Source organism: Schistocerca serialis, chromosome 4 (genome assembly GCF_023864345.2).
Source record: "Schistocerca serialis cubense isolate TAMUIC-IGC-003099 chromosome 4, iqSchSeri2.2, whole genome shotgun sequence".
NCBI classification, from domain to species: domain Eukaryota; kingdom Metazoa; phylum Arthropoda; class Insecta; order Orthoptera; family Acrididae; genus Schistocerca; species Schistocerca serialis.
The window spans coordinates 624,125,020-624,143,145 of record NC_064641.1 but is presented as its reverse complement, the minus strand read 5'-3'; the positions used below and the strand labels follow the sequence as shown (position 1 = coordinate 624,143,145).

Genomic DNA, 18,126 nt, shown 5'->3' with positions numbered 1-18,126 from the left:
TCCCCAATCCGATGAGACCGATGACCACGCTGTTTGGTCTTTCCCAAACCAACCAACCAACCATTAATCTTTAGCAAACACTCTGAAAAAGTAAGTTAGCTTGCAGCGCGCAATGGAATTTCTGCGCCATGATACCACAGCACAGCGGTAGGTGAGCGAAAGAGAAATCGTGAATCCCACAGATAGAATGACGTATCGTGCGGTAATTCGTTTCCGTTCCTGAAGAACAATGGAGCAACAATGCATTCCGAGTTGGTGAAAGTGTACGGCAATAACGCACCCTCTTATAACACAATGGTTTGGTGGCGCAGACGCTTCCACGGTGGTGAAAAAAGTCAAAATGATGAACAACGAAGTGGTAGACCAGCCTTCTGTGACGAATGGGGCATCGCAAGACAAGTGGAGTCCTTGGCTCTCGAAGATCGCAGTGGAGGTGACAGTGGAAAAAGTGACAGTCAGTCGTGGATTAATCTCATAAAATTCCTTCTGGGCGTACGGCCACATTATCTTATAAAATACTTAAAATGGAGAAATACAAAAATAATCGACCTTTTGACCGTTTAGCGGCGATTTTCCTCACTTATTTTAGTATTTTAAGTAGTTTGTAAGAAGACGTGAAGCACATCCAGAAAGATTTTAAAGAGACTGACACCACCATTGTGAGCCTGCGTATTTATATCAGTCATCAATCAGCTTTCAGCATCTTGCACGACTTCTTGAACGTCATAAAGATCGCCGACCGCTGCGTTCCGCAATTGCTCGCACCTATTAAAAAACGCCTGCTGGAACGAGACGCCAGCGGCAACTGTGTAAGACCAATCCAGATTTCTTTCGTAGCCAGCTAATCGCCGTGGACGACAGCTGGGTTTATCACTGTGGTCCCGGGACAGAGAAGCATAAATGTGGATTCACCACCGCCGAAAAACGCGAAGACCCACCAGTCGTCGGGTAACGTGATGCTGAATGTCTTTTTTTTTGGGGGGGGGGGGGCAGTCATGGTGGTATGCATTTCCCGAATGACGGCGAGGTTAGTTTCGAGATGTAACGTTTTCCGAACAGTCAAAATGTAAACTCCTAACTCCGAAGTCTCTGCCAGCTCATTCACTAACTAGGAGAAATGTGTCGCATTGAAGAGTGTATACGTAGATGTAGACTAACACCATCACCATATTTCATGGTCGTAATGTGATTCTTTCGAGGTGATTGTTAAAATTTTGTAACTAGCCCTCGTAGCACACAATCGGATAGTTCATCAGTTTCTACATCCTTACGGCTGGCAACGGGACGAACATGTCATGTGTTTACAATTTAAATGTAGGTGGGAGGAGAGAGAAGGAAAGAGAGAGAGAGAGAGAGAGAGAGAGAGAGAGAGAGAGAGAGAGAGAGAAAGGGAGGTAGGAGAGTGGGTGAGAGAGGGAGAGAGAAGGAGGGAGGGAGGGATGCAGAGGGACAGGGAGGGAGGGAGAGAGAGAGGGAGAGAGGGGGATGGAGGCAGGAGAGGTAGCGAGAGAGAGAAGAGAGATAGAGAGAGAGAGAGAAGTGGGAAGTGAGGGGATTATTTATAGTTTTGAATCTACGGAGGAACATTCATTGATAAAACATAGCCTTTCAGAGGTTGTAGTGAAGCGATATTCGTAGTTACCCTGGCACTACAAAGAATGAACAGGTACACGGTGTCCCTCCTCACAGAACTACTCACCGCCGCAAATGTTGGCCAGAATGAAGTGCCAGAATGCAGTGGCAAAGGCGACGGGTCCTTGTCCAATGGCCATGATGACTGCTCCTATCCAGCCAACTTGTCTGCATGAGAAGCGCTGGAAAAGTTTGTTGCAGAAGAGGCCTGGAATGACAAACGAAAATACGTTAATCATTTTGCACACGCCAGTGTGGAACAACAATAACATAAATCTAAGGGTACAATGGAGTGCCAAATGCGAATACATTCTCACAAAGCATGTGTAATTCAAGGTTTGTCTAAAACGGTCAGTGAATTGGCCGGTATACAACAGAATGTAACTACAAATCAAACTGAGACAGTCAGTTATCTGGGGTTATAATAGCAAGTGGCGCTGCAATTTTTCATGTAGATCGTCGATGGTAGATTGTTTTTGTCGGTACAAGTCAACTTTCACAGTTCCCAACGGGTAGACGTCCATAGGTGTCAAATCAGGATAGCGAGATGGGTACTCAGCACGATCTACCCACTGGTCGGATGGAGTGTCAACATGACATTTCGATGGTGAAGTGTGGCTCCAACCTGTTGCATTCAAAATATTACTTCTCTATATTCCATTCGGATAGCAGACAAAATGATTGAATCTTATCAAGATACGCCCGACGAGACACGGTATCCAAGCAGAAGAAGAGGCCAACCAAACCACGTAATGACAGACCACAGCACACATTAAGCCCCCACAGATCCGATTTCTTGTCCGCAGGAAAGTGGGGATTTTCAGAAGTCCAATAGTCACAAGTGTAATGGTTTACATCACGGTACTGTTAAGTTTGAATGGAGCCTGGCTAGTTCAATAGAATTTCCCGGGAAATACCCCAGTCTCCACAAGCTCAAACCAATCGCAGTATTCAATCCTTCGATCCAGGTCGTCCTCATTCATCACCTGCAGCAGTCTTGGAATGACACTTACCACTTTTCATGCTTAAGAACGCGTCTTACACTGGACCGGCTCATCTCACCTTCGCGAGTGTCCGCTTCATTTATTTTGGTGGTGATCTGACGAGATGTTGTAACACTGTAACCCTGAACTATCTGTTTGTGGTCAGGCTGTGACTTCTGCACTTATTAACCGTTCCATCGCTTGGAACTTACACGGATATAGCCAATTATTTAACGTTCTGCCACTGCTGTTGTACCTCGTAAATGCTCTCGTACTTTAAGAAACACTGCAGTGCAGCGTTGCGTTGCGCAAACGATAGCCTCAACTCAGATATTGTTGCCAACTCGACTGTCTTCAGCTGTACTGGCTCGCAGCGGGAACCCCACCAGTCGCGCACCCGCTGAGCCAATTGCCCACGCCAATTATCCACGACAAATTTGATAATTACACTTCAACTTTAACATGGAATTAGTAGCTGTGAGTCATTTTGTTTTGAAACTACTAAATGACAGCGAGTATCTTTTTCTAGACTCCTTGCATAACGGACGATCAAAAAGTTTCCTTTTGAGGTCGTTTCTGCAGCGTATTTATAAGGTCGCACGACTCCGATGCGGATATACGAGCACCGACATGTAACCAAGGGATTAGTGTGGCATTCGTGTCTTTCCGATGTGCGTGCATTAAATGCGGTAACGTGAACTACGGCAACGTTATTACCAAATGGCCCAAGCTTGAACTTGATGGCCGAAGGACAAACATCGGTAGCCATCTACGAAGAATGAAGAATGTGTATGGGGCAGCATGTCTGACGAAAAGCACCGTTGTCGAATGATGTGCCAAGGGGTGCTGCTCCTTCGTGATAACGCACGTCCCCATTTCGAAAATGTTGTAACGCAGAAGTTACACAAGCTAAACTGGGAGACATTCTCCCTATAGACCTGATCTCTGTCTACCCGATTATCACGCTGTCGGTACCTTACAAAAGGCGTTGAAGGGTCGAAGATTTCTGTTAGACAAGGATATGCAGCTTGCAGTTACGGACTTCTTCACGCAGGACATGGTGTTTTACCAAACGGTTATCTCGGGTGGAGTTATTGCCTCAGTACTCACAGCGATTTTGCCTCATTGGCATACCGGTTCTGCACTGGACGGCCTTCGTACGGACGCTTTTTGACCGCCCCTTATATAAATGAAAATGTGTATAAAAATGCATGCGTAAGTTTGTGTGTCAAGGCACGTGTCAAGAAACCCACGTAACGTAGAATGCATTAAGCTGAAGCAGAGTTGATTGCTATAGCCGGTCCAGGGTAATGAGTTTGCAGCAGTAATCTCTAGGCTACCTGGAATAACTTGATTAACTTCTTTACGCACGCCGGCATACTTCTGGCGTCTGTTTCATCCCCCATGCTATAGTTACGTAAAAAGTTTCGGTATGTCTGTACGTGATTAAGGATTATTTACTTATTTCTGGTCATAAACATTATCCAACTGACTGTAACAATAGCTAAAGAAGGGAACTAACAGATCAGCACACGACTACAATATATATAATCGGAATAATGCCTTCTTTTACACCAGTAACCCCCCCCCCCCCCCTCCCTCCCCCAATCAAACTCTCATGTATAAAACAGCTTCAAACGTATGATTACTTTGCAAATTTGTGCTCTGTTTTAAGAAAAGCTAGTTTTTCACGCATCTCAATGTTTATGACGTCATATCTGCTGAACTATATGTCGTGCAGTGATACAATTTTGCATTTTTGTTCGGTGGTATTGTCTCAAAATGTGTTGCTTATAAAACTGTTAGTAAAGAACTAATAAATAATACGTCATATCTGATGCTGAAGTTTTACTGTATCAACAGCAAAAATGTAGTAAGCTGTAAAATTTCTTCCTTTGATTATTTTGTGGCGGTTGTCAGCGAGGGAAAGTCGCGTAAAGGTCTGAAATGATGTGTAAAACTTGTTATAAATTGCTAAGTCTCTCGTTCTCAACTGCTGGATGTATATAGTCTGGGTAATTTGCGCGCCGTGATTTACGTTGCCTCAAGACCTACATTACATAAGTTTCTATTAGATCTACAACTTTGCTTCCACAGGTTTGCAGTAGATGGCAATAGTTACAAGTGGTGGTGCAGATGGTAGGACGCAAGTGTCGTACAATAAGCTTAATCGTTTGTAAACGTAACGCCATCAAAATATTAGTCGATTTGTGGTGGTATTATATATTTATCCTTGATTGAATATGTCAAATTACGAGCTCAGATCTCGTCATTTGAGGGAAGTTTTAATTTTCAGCTTTAACGTGAAGAAATCTGTGCCTGAGGATAAAAAAGTGCTGGGCAAGACCTATTGTGAAGCACCTTTTAGTGAAAGGAGGTGCAGAGAATGGTTTCAACGCTTCAAGAACGGTGATTTTGACGTCGAAGACCGTCATGATGTTGGAAGAAGGAAATGTCTTCGAAGCATCTAAAACCGACAGAAACAATCACAGGAGTTTGTTATCGAGAGCGATTGATGCTTCTAAGCCGAGCACCGGAAGACAAACTGCCACAATACAGCGACTGACATGAAAAGTTTAACTTTCAGTATGACAATGCTCGGCCCCATGTCACAGAAACCGCCAAAACATACTTGGAAATGTTGAAACTGGAGGTCCTACTCCCCTCGCCATAGTCCCCAGCTATTGCTCCCTCTGACTACCACGATCAGTGACACACGGTTTGTCTGACCGATACCTCCGGGCACATGCACAAATGCAAAGTTGGATCGGTTCATGGATCTCTTCAAAAGCCGCAAGTTCTTCCGCCGCAGGACTCGTATGCTGCCCAAAATATGGGATAAAGTTGAGACCAACGATGGCCAATACTTTGAATCGTAAATAGTTTTCTAAGCTTCGAACTTTGAGAAAGAACGACGGAGGCAAAGTTGTAGACCTAATAACTTAAATACCTAACTTATCATGTTCAACCTTTAACGCAGTATTATATTATTTAATGAGCATGTTATGACAGCAATTTAAATTTTTAATTTCGATCAATAATTATATGAAATACTGAAAAATCGCGTTTTTATTGTCGCTGGAAACCGTTGCATAGGCTACCTGCAACTTGGACCGGGTGATCATTTTAGGTGTTCAGTGATAATAGATACACTAAGAATTTTAGACTCTTGTCTTGGGGCTTTGTGCCTGCAACTGGTTACAGAAAATTTTAATTAATTTCTTAAATTCAAATCACGAAGTCTCATTTACAGTGCATTTTTAGATACGTATTTGAGGCACTATTCTCGAAATCTTTAACAGACATCTTGTACACATTTCTTCTTCGTCTTCATCATCATATTCTTCTTCTTCTTTCTGGAACGTTTCTCCTTATGCCTCTTCCAAGCTTCTCTTTCCTCCTATAGTCTATCATTTAGCATCTCCTCCCATTGCTGTCCTCTTCGATTCAAATTATTCTTCGCTTGGTCTCTCCATCTTGTTCGTGATCTTCCAATCGGACTTCGTGTAAATTCTGTCCATTCTAGGGCTCTTCTCGGAAGTCTTTCTGGTCCCATTGTTTTAATGTGGCCAAACCATTTAAGCTATTACTCTCCATAGTTCATTTTTTGGGGTTTGATCTACAGCGTGTTTCGTATTGTTTCATTCTTTATCCTGTCCCTTCTCGTCTTACCCAGTATCCCTCGTAGTTACCGTGTCACTTTTGTTTTTATTCTGCTCGGATATTTTTTTGCCCAAGTCTAACATTCTCATCCATAGATCAAAACTGGCACATAATATGATTTGTACTGCAAGATCTTTGCTTTGGCAGGTATTTTCTTATTATGTCTGATACATAATAATAAAATTTTGAACAATTTTTTATTCTCTCCGTATTTTCATCCTTGATGTTTTCTTTCTTGGTTATTTTATTTTCTAGATTCTTGAAAGCATCTACTTCTTTAATAATTTTTCCATTGCAAGTTCCTTTCGTTTTTCCTGCCGATTTTCATTACTTCGCTTTTTATTAAGCTTATTCCCATGACTACTTCTACAATTTCTCTCTGGCAGGTATTTAGCTGTTCTTCCAATTTCTGCTTATTTTCTTCCCAAATCATCACATCGTTTGCTTTTGCCATGATTTTCATGTCATCTGATACTGACCCATGACGAACTTCCCGTGTGATGTTGTGCATGACTGTATTAAAAAGCACTGACGGGAGCATACTTCCTTGCCGAACCCCTCAGTCCGTTATAAACCATTCAGATTTTTTTGCCATCTATTAGAACACAACTGTCTGGCTATTAATATGGCACCTATAGCTGATCTTCTAGGTCAAACTCCTTTTTGTTGTTCTATTAATAGTAGTTCTATTTTATTCCTGATTTGCTGTAAAATTATCTTTTCATAAATCTTGATACATGGCACGTTAGTGCAATTCCTGTACAATTCTCACAGGGCGCCTTGTTACCCTTCTTAAAGATAGGTGCAATAATGGCCTTTGTCCAATCACCAGAAATCTTTCCATGTGCCCGTACTGCCCTCATTACCTTATAGAGCCACTGAATTCCGGTAGATGCTGCGGCTTTGATCATTTCCACTGTGATGTCATCTACTCCAGGAGCTTTGCCATTTTTCGTTTCCAATGAAGCTTTCTCTACGTCCAACATCTGCAGATCTTCTCTTTGTATTCCCTCTGGGATATTTCTTTCGTCTCCCGGTATCTCATAATGGTACTTATTTCATCATGTTCTTCATATAGTTTTTGGAAGTATCATTTCCATACTGTCAACACTTCTTCTTCCTCCCACTTTTGAAGTATTTTCTTTTTGCTTCCTTCTGTTACCTAACATGCAGTATAATATCTTCTTCTCATCTTTAAAGTTCTCTTGTGTCATATCTCTTTGTCAAAATAAACAAGCGTGGTATCCGGAAATGCAGATAGAATTATTTAAGTTCATACGTAATTTTTATCATCAGTAATGCCATCTCATCGGAAACATATACTTCTCTCTTATACATATACTTCTTTCATACATATACTTCTCTCTTTCTCTTTCATGGCCTTTATCGCGTTCTCCGGGCTCCGCTGTTTTGATGGTTTGTCAAATTTAACTTATTTTAACGTAGTGGATAGATGCCTGACCAGTCGCCACAGTCGTCAAGGTAACTAAGGGAGGGAAGTCATGTGTACCACCGTCTGCGAATTCTGTTAACTTTGTGTGTTGTCATGTTTTTAACTGTTCGTGTATAGTATTTTCTGAGACTGAGACTGGGGACCAGCCTAGAATTTACGTAAAAGAGCGCTGAATACCGCCTTAAAAAAATGGCTCTGAGAACTATGGGACTCAACATCTTAGGTCGTAAGTCCCCTAGAACTTAGAACTACTTAAACCTAACTAACCTAAGGACACCACACACACCCATGCCCGAGGCAGGATTCGAACCAGCAGTAATACCGCCTTAAAACGGTACTCAGGTTGGCAGGTGTACCAGACCTACAGTCATCAATTGCCGCGAGAGTTGGACACGGGTTTGGCTCACTTTCCCCCATAAGTGTGTGCGCTGCCAGCTAAGCTGTAGGAGCAGGTCCCTTAAAGGTTAGCTAATATGTTTCCTGTAACTTTGTGACTGGCGATTGCAGTGACGGGGAGGAGTGTTGCAACGAGCTGGAAGCCACTCCAGACAGAACTTTGCATCTGCAGGACTTAAACAAAAATATGCAAACACCGCGAGAAATTCATGCCTGGACGTAAATGGAGATGCTAGCCACAAGTGCCAGCTATGCTGTTGTCTCTGACCAGGAACGGCACCTGTCCCACGTCCTCAATACGTCCCATGTATCAGTCGTGGTCAGGACAGCGTTCTGTGCAGTTGTGATTACATTATGTTGGAGGTCAATGCGTTCAAAAGTGGGCAAAGTTTTGATGCTGATATGGTGGGTGCTTCCGTAAGCAAGGGAGCCGAAGTGTTTGGTGATATAACTGCATACAGGGAAAGCAGAAAAACATTACCCCCTAAGTTACCACGCGGACGATAGTGTATGTTGAGTGATCGTGACAGACGGTCGTTGAAGAGGACAGGGACGAAAAATAAGAGACCGACAGCTGCAAAGTCACTGCATAACTTTAAACCCTTCCAACTCCAAAATACAAGAAGGCGGTTCCCTAAGCAGAGAGTTGCAGGGCGAATTGGAATCCGAAAACCATTCAAACGTGGTGTCGAAGCCACAAAAAACCTGCACTACGGAGCAAAGTCATTTGGACGAATTTATGTAGTCTCACACTAGGCAGCTTCTGGACGAGTTTACGTCTCATGAGCGAAACATGACGGGGACTCGGTGATGATCTGAACAGATATGTCATGGTATTCCATGCGCCACCTGGGTACTCTGCAAGGTCGCACTGCCGCCAAGGATTATCTTATCGTTCTGGCTGATCAGGTCGGTTCCATGTTGCATTGCTTGTTCTCCAACGGTGATGCTGTGTCCCAAGACGTCGGGACCCCTGTTCACACAGCTCGCGTCGAGCAGGACTGGTTTTATGAGCACGAGAATGAATTTTCGTGTCTCCCCTGGCCACCATAGTCACCAGATTTCAAAAGGGCTATTACTGAGCATTTGTGGTCCGCTCTGGAGAGATGGGTGCGTGATCGCTACGCACCTCCTTCATCGTTACCTGAACTTGCCACTATTTTTCAGGAAGAATGGTATAAGATTCCCTTGAAAACCTCACAGAGCCTGTATTTACCCATTCAAAGAGGAATGAAATTGCCAGTTGGTTTACTGCACAGTACTGAGGGGGGTAGGACGTCAAATGGGCCGACTTGGAGCAGGAGAGGCACCACAGGACTTTTAACTTCCACTGTCTATACTTTCACAAATAAATTCATAAAAGTTTGTCAGCATGACCAGGAAGGATTCGGGAATCACACTCATAGCAGTGGAAGTTCAAAAACATAGCAAAATAAATTTTTTATATGTGAAATTTCATCATTTTTTCGCTTACTATTGGCGGCATTTGTTGCTATAGCTACATTTTTCTTCTCAAGTAAGAGATTCTTTGATGAGTTTTGCACAGTATACAAACCATACTTACAGGTGTATGAAACTCTAGAATTTTCCAAATCTATTAAAAACTGTGGTAAAAATTGAGATAATTAACTACAAAATTTGATTTCTTTCTAAACATAAAGTTTAAAACGTAACAGCTCATTCAATTTTCATAAATTAAATAGATTCTAGAGTTTCAGACACCTGTAGGTATGGTTTGAATGCTGTGCAAAATTTATCGAACAGTCTCTTTTACTTATGAAGAAAAGTGTGTCTATAGCAACAAATGCAGCCAATAGTAAGTGAAAAAATGATGAAATTTCACATGTAAAAAATTATTTTGTTATGTTTTTGAACTTCCGCTGCTACGAGTGTGAATCCTGAATCCTTCCTGGTCATGTTGACAAAGTTTTATCAATTTGCTTGTAAAAGTATAGACAGTGAAAATTAAATGACCTGTTGTGCCTCTCCTGCTCCAAGTCGGCCCGTTTGACGTCCTACCCCCCTTAACTGGTAATGTTTTGTGTTTTTAATGTTTCTATATCTTTTGTCCAACCCCTCTACCCTCAAAAAAGACAACGTACCGTTGACCTGCAAATGGCTCCCACCACTCGACTCACTGGAATGTCAATCGCAAAATTACACTACTGGCAATTAAAATTGCTACACCAAGAATAAATGCAGATGATAAACGTGTATTCATAGGACAAATATATTATACAAGAACTGACATGTGATTACATTTTCACGTAATTTGGGTGCATAGCTCCTGACACATCAGTACCCAGAGCAACCACCTCTGGCCGTAATAACGGCCTTGATACGCCTGGGCATTGCGTCAAACAGGGCTTGGATGGCGTGAACAGGTACAGCTGCTCATGCAGCTTCAACACGATACCACAGTTCATCAAGAGTAGTGACGTGCGTATTGTGACGGGCCAGTTGCTCGGCCAACATTGACCAGACGTTTTCAATTGGTGAGAGATCTGGAGAATGTGCTGGCCAGGGCAGCAGTCGAACATTTTCTGTATCCAGAAAGGCCCGTACAGGACTTGCAACATGCGGTCGTGCATTATCCTGCTGAATTCTAGGGTTTCGCAGGGATCGAATGAAGGGTAGAGCCTCGGGTCGTAACACATCTGAAATGTAACATCCACTGTTCAAAGTGCCGTCAATGCGAACAAGAGGTGACCGAGACGTGTAACCAATGGCACCCTCTACCATCACGCTGGGTGATACGCCAGTATGGCGATGACGAATAAACGCTTCCAATGTGCGTTCACCGCGATGTCGCCAAACACGGATGCGACCATCATGATGCTGTAAACAGAACCTGGATTCATCCGAAAAAATGACGTTTTGCCATTCGTGCACCCAGGTTCGTCGTTGAGCACACCATCGCAGGCGCTCCTGTCTGCGATGCAGCGTCAAGGGTAACCGCAGCCATGGTCTCCGAGCTGATAGTCCATGCTGCTGCAAAAGTCGTCGAACTGTTCGTGCAGATAGTTGTTGTCTTGCAATCGTTCCCATCTGTTGACCCAGGGGTCGAGACGTGGCTGCACGATTCGTTACAGCCATGCGGATAAGATGCCTGACATCTCGACTGCTACTGATACGAGGCCATTGGGATCCAGCACGGTGTTCCGTATTACCCTCCTGAACCCACCGATTCCATATTCTGCTAGTAGTCGTTGGATCTCGACGAACGCGACCAGCAATGTCGCGATAGATAAAACGAAATCGTGATAGGTTACTATCCGACCATTATCGGAAATGTGATGGTACGCATTTCTCCTCCTTACACGAGACATCACAACAACGTTTCATCAGTCAACGCCGGTCAACTGCTGTTTGTGTATGAGAAATCGGTTGGAAACTTTCCTATTGTGAGCACCGGCGCCAACCATGTGTGAATGCTCTGAAGAGCTAATCATTTGCATATCATAGCATCTTCTTCCTGTCGGTTAAATTTCGTGTCTGTAGCACGTCATTTTCGTGGTGTAGCAATTTTAATGGCCAGTAGTGTATATGATTCATATTACATCCCACCCTGTTATTTTGCATGACAACTGATTGAACGAGTAACTGAAAAGCAAAAATAAAGCAGAATGAATATGCTTACCGTCCTGCCAATGTTCAGATCAAACTCGAGTTTTGAAATAACACACCAGAGTTGTTACAATCTGTTGTGCCACTTTTAAAGAGTTTTTGATGTCCAGATATCTGGAACACCTGATGTAATACAGTCATGTGGATCCAGAGTGGGAAAGAACGAATGTGTTCTTTTGGGATATAATGGCACATCTTCTTACCTAACTATAGCACTGGAGCCACAAATTACGTGGATCTTTGGTCGGCGCACTCAGTGGGCTGCAGTTCACATTCAGTTTAGGCACAGATCATTACATGGCTCCGAGCACTATGGGACTTAACTTCTGAGGTCATCAGTCGCCTAGAACTTAGAACTATTTAAACCTAACTAACCTAAGGACATCACACACATCCATGCCCGATTCGAACCTGTGACCGTAGCGGTCGCGCGGTTCCAGACTGTAGCGCCTAGAACCAGCCGGCCACCGCGGGCGGCACAGAGATCATTAGTTTGGAGGTTTGTGTCGTTATGCAATGTCTGATAAGTCAACGTGCAAGAACAAAAACCTTGAGGAAAAAAAGAAATATTTTCACAACTTGTCCCAATCTTATAGGATGGAAAGGAAACAGCTGATGACGCGCCGCATTCGGATCGACTATCGTCCAGCACAGCAATAGGTAACATCAAATAAGTGCAATAAAATGCTGAAACAAATTAGGGGATCGTTACTGAGATTGACGACGGAGGAAACTGGAATTAGCAAGATCTCAAACATAGAGATTTGAGCGAGTTCTAGATATGTCCTCTACTAACGCTGCAAAAATTGACTGATGAGCAGAAGGCAACTCAGGAAGAAACTTCTGGGAGTATCATTTGCTCATGCATCCGAAATTCACACAGTACTTTCTGTGAGTCACTTTCACAAGGGTTGTGGCCTCGAGCTAGCACTTTGATCTAGAATAAGGTAGCAAATCTCCACGACTGCGGAGTACAATTATCTGCGTCGGAGGTACCCGGTCATCTACTTGTGGACAATATAAGGTGTGTCCGCCTTTGGCCTACGTAACGATTTGAACTCTGCTGGGGACATTTTCAGTGAGATGTATGAATGAGTATGGAGGATTTACAGACAATTCTTTCGCAAGAGCTGAAACCAGAGAGGGTAATGTTGGACGCTGGGCTCTAGAGCGAAGTCGACGATATAGTTCCTCGTATGCCCCTCCATATCAGCATCCAGTGACGCCTTTGGGCTGAGGATGACACGGCGGTCGGTCGGTACCGTTTAGCCTTCATGGCCTGTTCGGGAGGAGTTCAGATTTTTTTTATTGTTCACAGTGCATTGCGTCACAAACGCTGGTTTATGACTGCCCGCATTGTCATGCTGATACAGTAATCGTCTCCGAACTGTGCCTCTAATGTACGCAGAACGCAACACTGTAAAATATGTTCATATCCGTCTGCAATCAGCGTTTTATTAATCGCAATAAAGGGGCCATACCCTAATAACGCAAGACACCCTGATACCATAACACCACCCGCCCCGTATTTCACTGTTGGCATTACAAATGACGGTAGGTAACGTTCTCCAGGTATTCACCAAACCCAAACCCTTCCATCGGTTTGCCACAGGGTACAGCGCCATTCATCACTCCAGATCGTTGTCTCCAGTGGTACATACACCACCTCAAGCTTCGCTTAGCGCTGACTATATAAATGTTTGGCTTAGGAGGAGCTGCTCGACCATTGTACCCTATTGGTAGCGCTTTAGAATTACCGAGTACTTTATTCCGCTGATTTCATGCGATTTGTTACTAGCACCCTCCGCGATGCTCGGTGCTCCCTGACCGTCAGAACATGAAGTCTGAATGCTCTTGGTGTAGCTGTGGCTGTTTCTTCTCGTTTCTACTTCACAGTGACATCATCAACAGTCGACTTGTGCAGCTTTAGAAACTTTGAAATGTCCTTGATAGATTTGTTACTCAGATGATATCCAATGACTACTCCGCGCCTGAAACCTCTAAGCTCTCCTGACCGACGCATTCCCTGTTACTGCTTTTCTACAGACAGAAAAATACCCAATCCCTTCTTTTACACTGGCGGAGATGATGTTTGGTTCGTAGGGCGCTCAACTGCGCGGTCATCAGCGCCAGTACGAAGTCCCAGTTCTTACATAGTCCAATTTTTACGCAGTCCAATCTAGCCGCTGTCACGAATGATGATGATAAAATGATGAGGACAGCACAAGCACCCAGTCCCCGGGCAGAGCAAAATCCTCAAATCGGCCGGGAATCGAAAAAACGACCCCCTGATCCAGACGCAGCAACGCTAGCCACTAAACCACTAACTATGGACAGTTTCTCTGGCTTGTCCGCCTGTCGTATTCCATAAGGGTATACGAATAATTTTGATCAGGAAGTGTATTTTCTTCGTACTTCCAATTTTATCTCTTACTAGTTGAAATTCACCGATCATTTTAGACACATCTTGTAGATAACGAACGCAATGTTTATTTGACGAAGACAAGGATTAAACTGCGTATAATAAGCAAGTGAAAAACTGAGTGGTGTAAATACAGTATAATGATTATGATTTAACATAAACAGAAAAGCAGAAAAACATCTGAAAATCATACCACGAGTTTGTGTAGTATCCGAGAATATATTTTACTTCTAACAAGGAAATTCTATAAAATTTATGTCTAAATGAGCGTTTGACAAAAAACAAACTACCTTGCCAATTTTAACCAGTTAAGAGGAAGGAAAGACAGCTACATTCGGCTAAGTGATTTCAGTGAGAGAGCGATGTACGACTGTAGTTTGCCATTGGTGACTGTCTACGTGTACTTTGGGTAAGATCGTTTGTGGTTTGGATTTGATGTACAAACTGGAGTTGATTCGTCCAACTGGAGTTGATTCATCTGTACTACAATTTTGGGACTAACTGTTTGTGTAACTTGTTACTGCGTGTTTTCGACTTTGTTTCTCCGTTTCTTCAATTTTTGTCTGTCAAGAACAAACGAGCCATAATCTAAGACCTTCTTTGTATCTTTGCACCGTGAGAGGATTGGCGCTGATAAGGCTCAAATCAAAAAATGGCTCTGAGCACTATGGGACTTAACATCTGAGGTCATCAGTCCCCTAGAACTTAGAACTGTTTAAACCTAACTAACCTAAGGACATCACACACATCCAAGCCCGAGGCAGGATTCGAACCTGCGACCGTAGCGGTCGCGCGGTTCCAGACTGAAGCGCGTAGAACCGCTCGGCCACTTCGGCTGGCACTGATAAGGCTCTGGACTTTGGCAGGAACGAGGCTTGAATCTCCCTTCGGTCATCGAGATTAATATTTAGCGTAATTTACGTAAATAGCTTAACATGAAAAGACAAATCATTTTTCATTTCTTTCTAATCCAATCAGAACAGCCGCTCGTTGTTGACGGGCTGTCAACCCCTTAAGCTCTTTACTGCACCTTTTATGTCGATGACACACATTTCTATATGGTTCTGAACGTAATTATCACTGATGACGATAACGATGTCGGAGTAATTAAAGAAATGTCAGCTGATTCTGGTGTCTATAATCTTGTGAGACGCTTAATTTTTGTGCAGCTACGCGTGGTCTCAACTTTAGCGATGGAAGAGGGACAGGCGTGTGGCTTACCTGAAAGAGAAGAGGTCGCCATCCAGACGCTGAGCAGGGTCGTCATGCCCTGCGAGCCTTGGCCGATCTCCTCCAGGTAGTCGGCGAACACGAACGGCGACGTCAGCGCAGGGCCCATGGTAGCTGTCTGTAAACACCAACCAGTCGCAATGTTTAAGATCTTCTAAACTGGCAGTTGCAACTTCTATCTTATATAAGCACGTGGAACAGAAAATTACTCCAAATAGTCCCACACATTTCCGTTAAGGTGCAATAGGGTGCTTCAGTGTTCATCAAACCAGGAAGGTGTACATGCAGCTCAGGGAACACGGTCCTGACAATTTTCAAGAATATCGAAGAAAATTGAGAATACCTTTAGCTTTAAATAAAAGTAGAGAGACTACAAAAGCGGCTTTGGACGCTACTCTTGATAATGGACGCGACGCTTAAGAAAATGCAGATACTTCCATAGAACTTGTAGAATTCTCAAAACTGTTCAACAAAGTAAAGTGGTGCAAGATGACCGAACGCCTCAGAATAACAGGTATACCCCACAGGGAAAGAAGATATATGTGTTTAAGAACTAACACGAAACAGTGGGTATGGAATACAAAGGAATAAATGTCGGATTAAAAAGATTATAGGATGCAGTCACTGTCTTCTACTATTCATCTACATCTACACTGAAGTGCCAAAGAAACTGGTATAGACACGCGTATTCAAATACAGAGATATGTAAAAAGGCAGAATACGACGCTTCGGGCGGCAACGCCTATATGAGACAGGAAGTGTCTGGCGCAGTTGTTAGATCGGTTACTGATGCTACAACTGCAGGGTATCAAGATTTAAGTCAGTTTGAACGTGGTGTTATAGTCGGCGCACGAGTGATGGGACACAGCATCTACGAAATTCCGATCAAGTGGGGATTTTCTCGTACGACCATTTCACGAGTGTACCGTGAATATCAGGAATCCGGCAAAATATCAAATCTCCGACATCTCTGCGGCCGGCAAAAGATCCTGCAAGAACGGGACCAACGACGACGAAGAGAATCGCTTAACATGAGAGGAATGCTACCCTTACGCAAATTGCTGCAGATTTCAATGCTGGGTCCTCAACAAGTGTAATCGTACGAACCATTCAACGAAACATTATCGATATGGGCTTCCGGAGCCGAAGACCCACTCGTGTACCGTTGATAACTGCACGACACAAAGCGTTACGCCTCACCTGGGCCAATCAAGACAGACATTGGACTGTTGATGACTGCGAACATGTTGCCTGGTCGGACGAATCTCGTTTGAAATTGTGTCGAGTGGATGGACCTGTACGGGTGTGGAGACAACCTCATGAATCCATGGACCCTGCATGTCAGCAGGGGACTGTTCAAGTGGTGGAGAATCTATGTAGTTGGCGTTGTAGGGGGCCCCTCATACGTCGAGATACTAGTCTGACAGGTGACACGTACGTAAGCATCCTGTCTGATCACCTGCATTCATTCGTGTTCATTGTGCATTACGAGGGACTTGGCAATTCCAACAGGACAATGCGATACTCCACACGTCCATAATTGTTACAGAGTGGCTCCAGGAACACTCTTCTGAGTTTAAACACTTTGACTGGCCACCAAACTCCCCAGACAAGACCATTATTGAGTATATCTGGGATGCTTTGCAACGTGCTGTTCAGAAGAGATCTCTGTACCCTCGTACACTTACATGATTACTCTGCAATTTACAGTTAAGTGCCTGGCAGAGCGTTCATCGAACCACCTTAAACCTATTTCTCTGTCGTTCCACTCTCGAACAGAGCACAGAACACTTGAATCTGCCCCTACGAGTTCTGATTTCTCTTGTTTTATTACGATGATAATTTATCCCTCTGTAGGTGGGCGTTAACAAAAGTTGGTGATTGAAATGAGAAACTCCTTTGTTTTAATAATTGCCACCCCAATTCGTGTATCATACCCGTGGGACATTTTCTCTTACTTCATCATAATACAAAACGAGCTGCTCTTCTTTGAACTTTTGCGATTTCCTCCCTCAATCCTATCTGATGCGGATCCCACACCGCTGAGCGTTACTCTAGAAGCGGGCGGAAAATCGTAGCGTAAGCAGTCATTTTAATAGGCCTCTTACGTCCTCAGTGTTCTACTAATAAATAGCAATCTTTAGTTTACTTTCCCCACAACATTATCTATGAGATAGTTCCAAATTAAGTTATTCGTAACTGCAATTCCTAAGTCTTTAGTTAAATTTACAACCTTTACATCTGTGTGATTTATCGTGTAACCGAAATTTACCAGACTCCTTTGATCACTCATGTGCATGACTTCACATTTTTCGTTATTTAGAGTCAATTGCCGTTTTTCGCACCATACACATATTTTGTCTAAATTATTTTCATTTCGTTTTGATTATTTGACGACTATAAAAGATGATAAACTACAGCATCATCTGTAAACAATCTAAGAGGTCTGTTCACATTGTTACCTAAGTAGAAGTGTTCTGTATGTATTGGCTCACTTTGGCTCACTAGCTCACTCTCGAGTTCGTTCACTAGTTCACCAAAAAGTTAGCCAGAACATACAGTATACTTCTACTATAATATATATTTTTCAGTTCAAATTCACTATTTTTTAAAAGGTGAATGTAAGAAAATAAATTTAATACATAGTTTTTGCAAAGGTAGTTAGAATTAGAGATCCAAAATTAATAATAAAAGACATTAAATTTAATTATTTTCAAAAG

The 18,126-nt window shown here is 43.1% G+C and overlaps 1 protein-coding gene across 2 annotated transcripts in view; it reads right to left on the bottom strand.

Annotated features, from left to right (window-relative positions):
* The window catches only part of LOC126474084 (monocarboxylate transporter 7-like), a 150,967-nt gene that overhangs the window by 36,128 nt on the left and 96,713 nt on the right, over positions 1–18,126 (bottom strand). For both annotated transcript variants that reach the window (XM_050101495.1, XM_050101493.1), the window contains exons 3-4: positions 15,398–15,524; positions 1,700–1,840 (exon numbers count right to left, since the gene is read on the bottom strand). In XM_050101495.1, the coding sequence (XP_049957452.1) occupies positions 1,700–1,840; positions 15,398–15,524 (268 nt within the window). The remainder of the gene's footprint in view (positions 1–1,699; positions 1,841–15,397; positions 15,525–18,126) is intronic.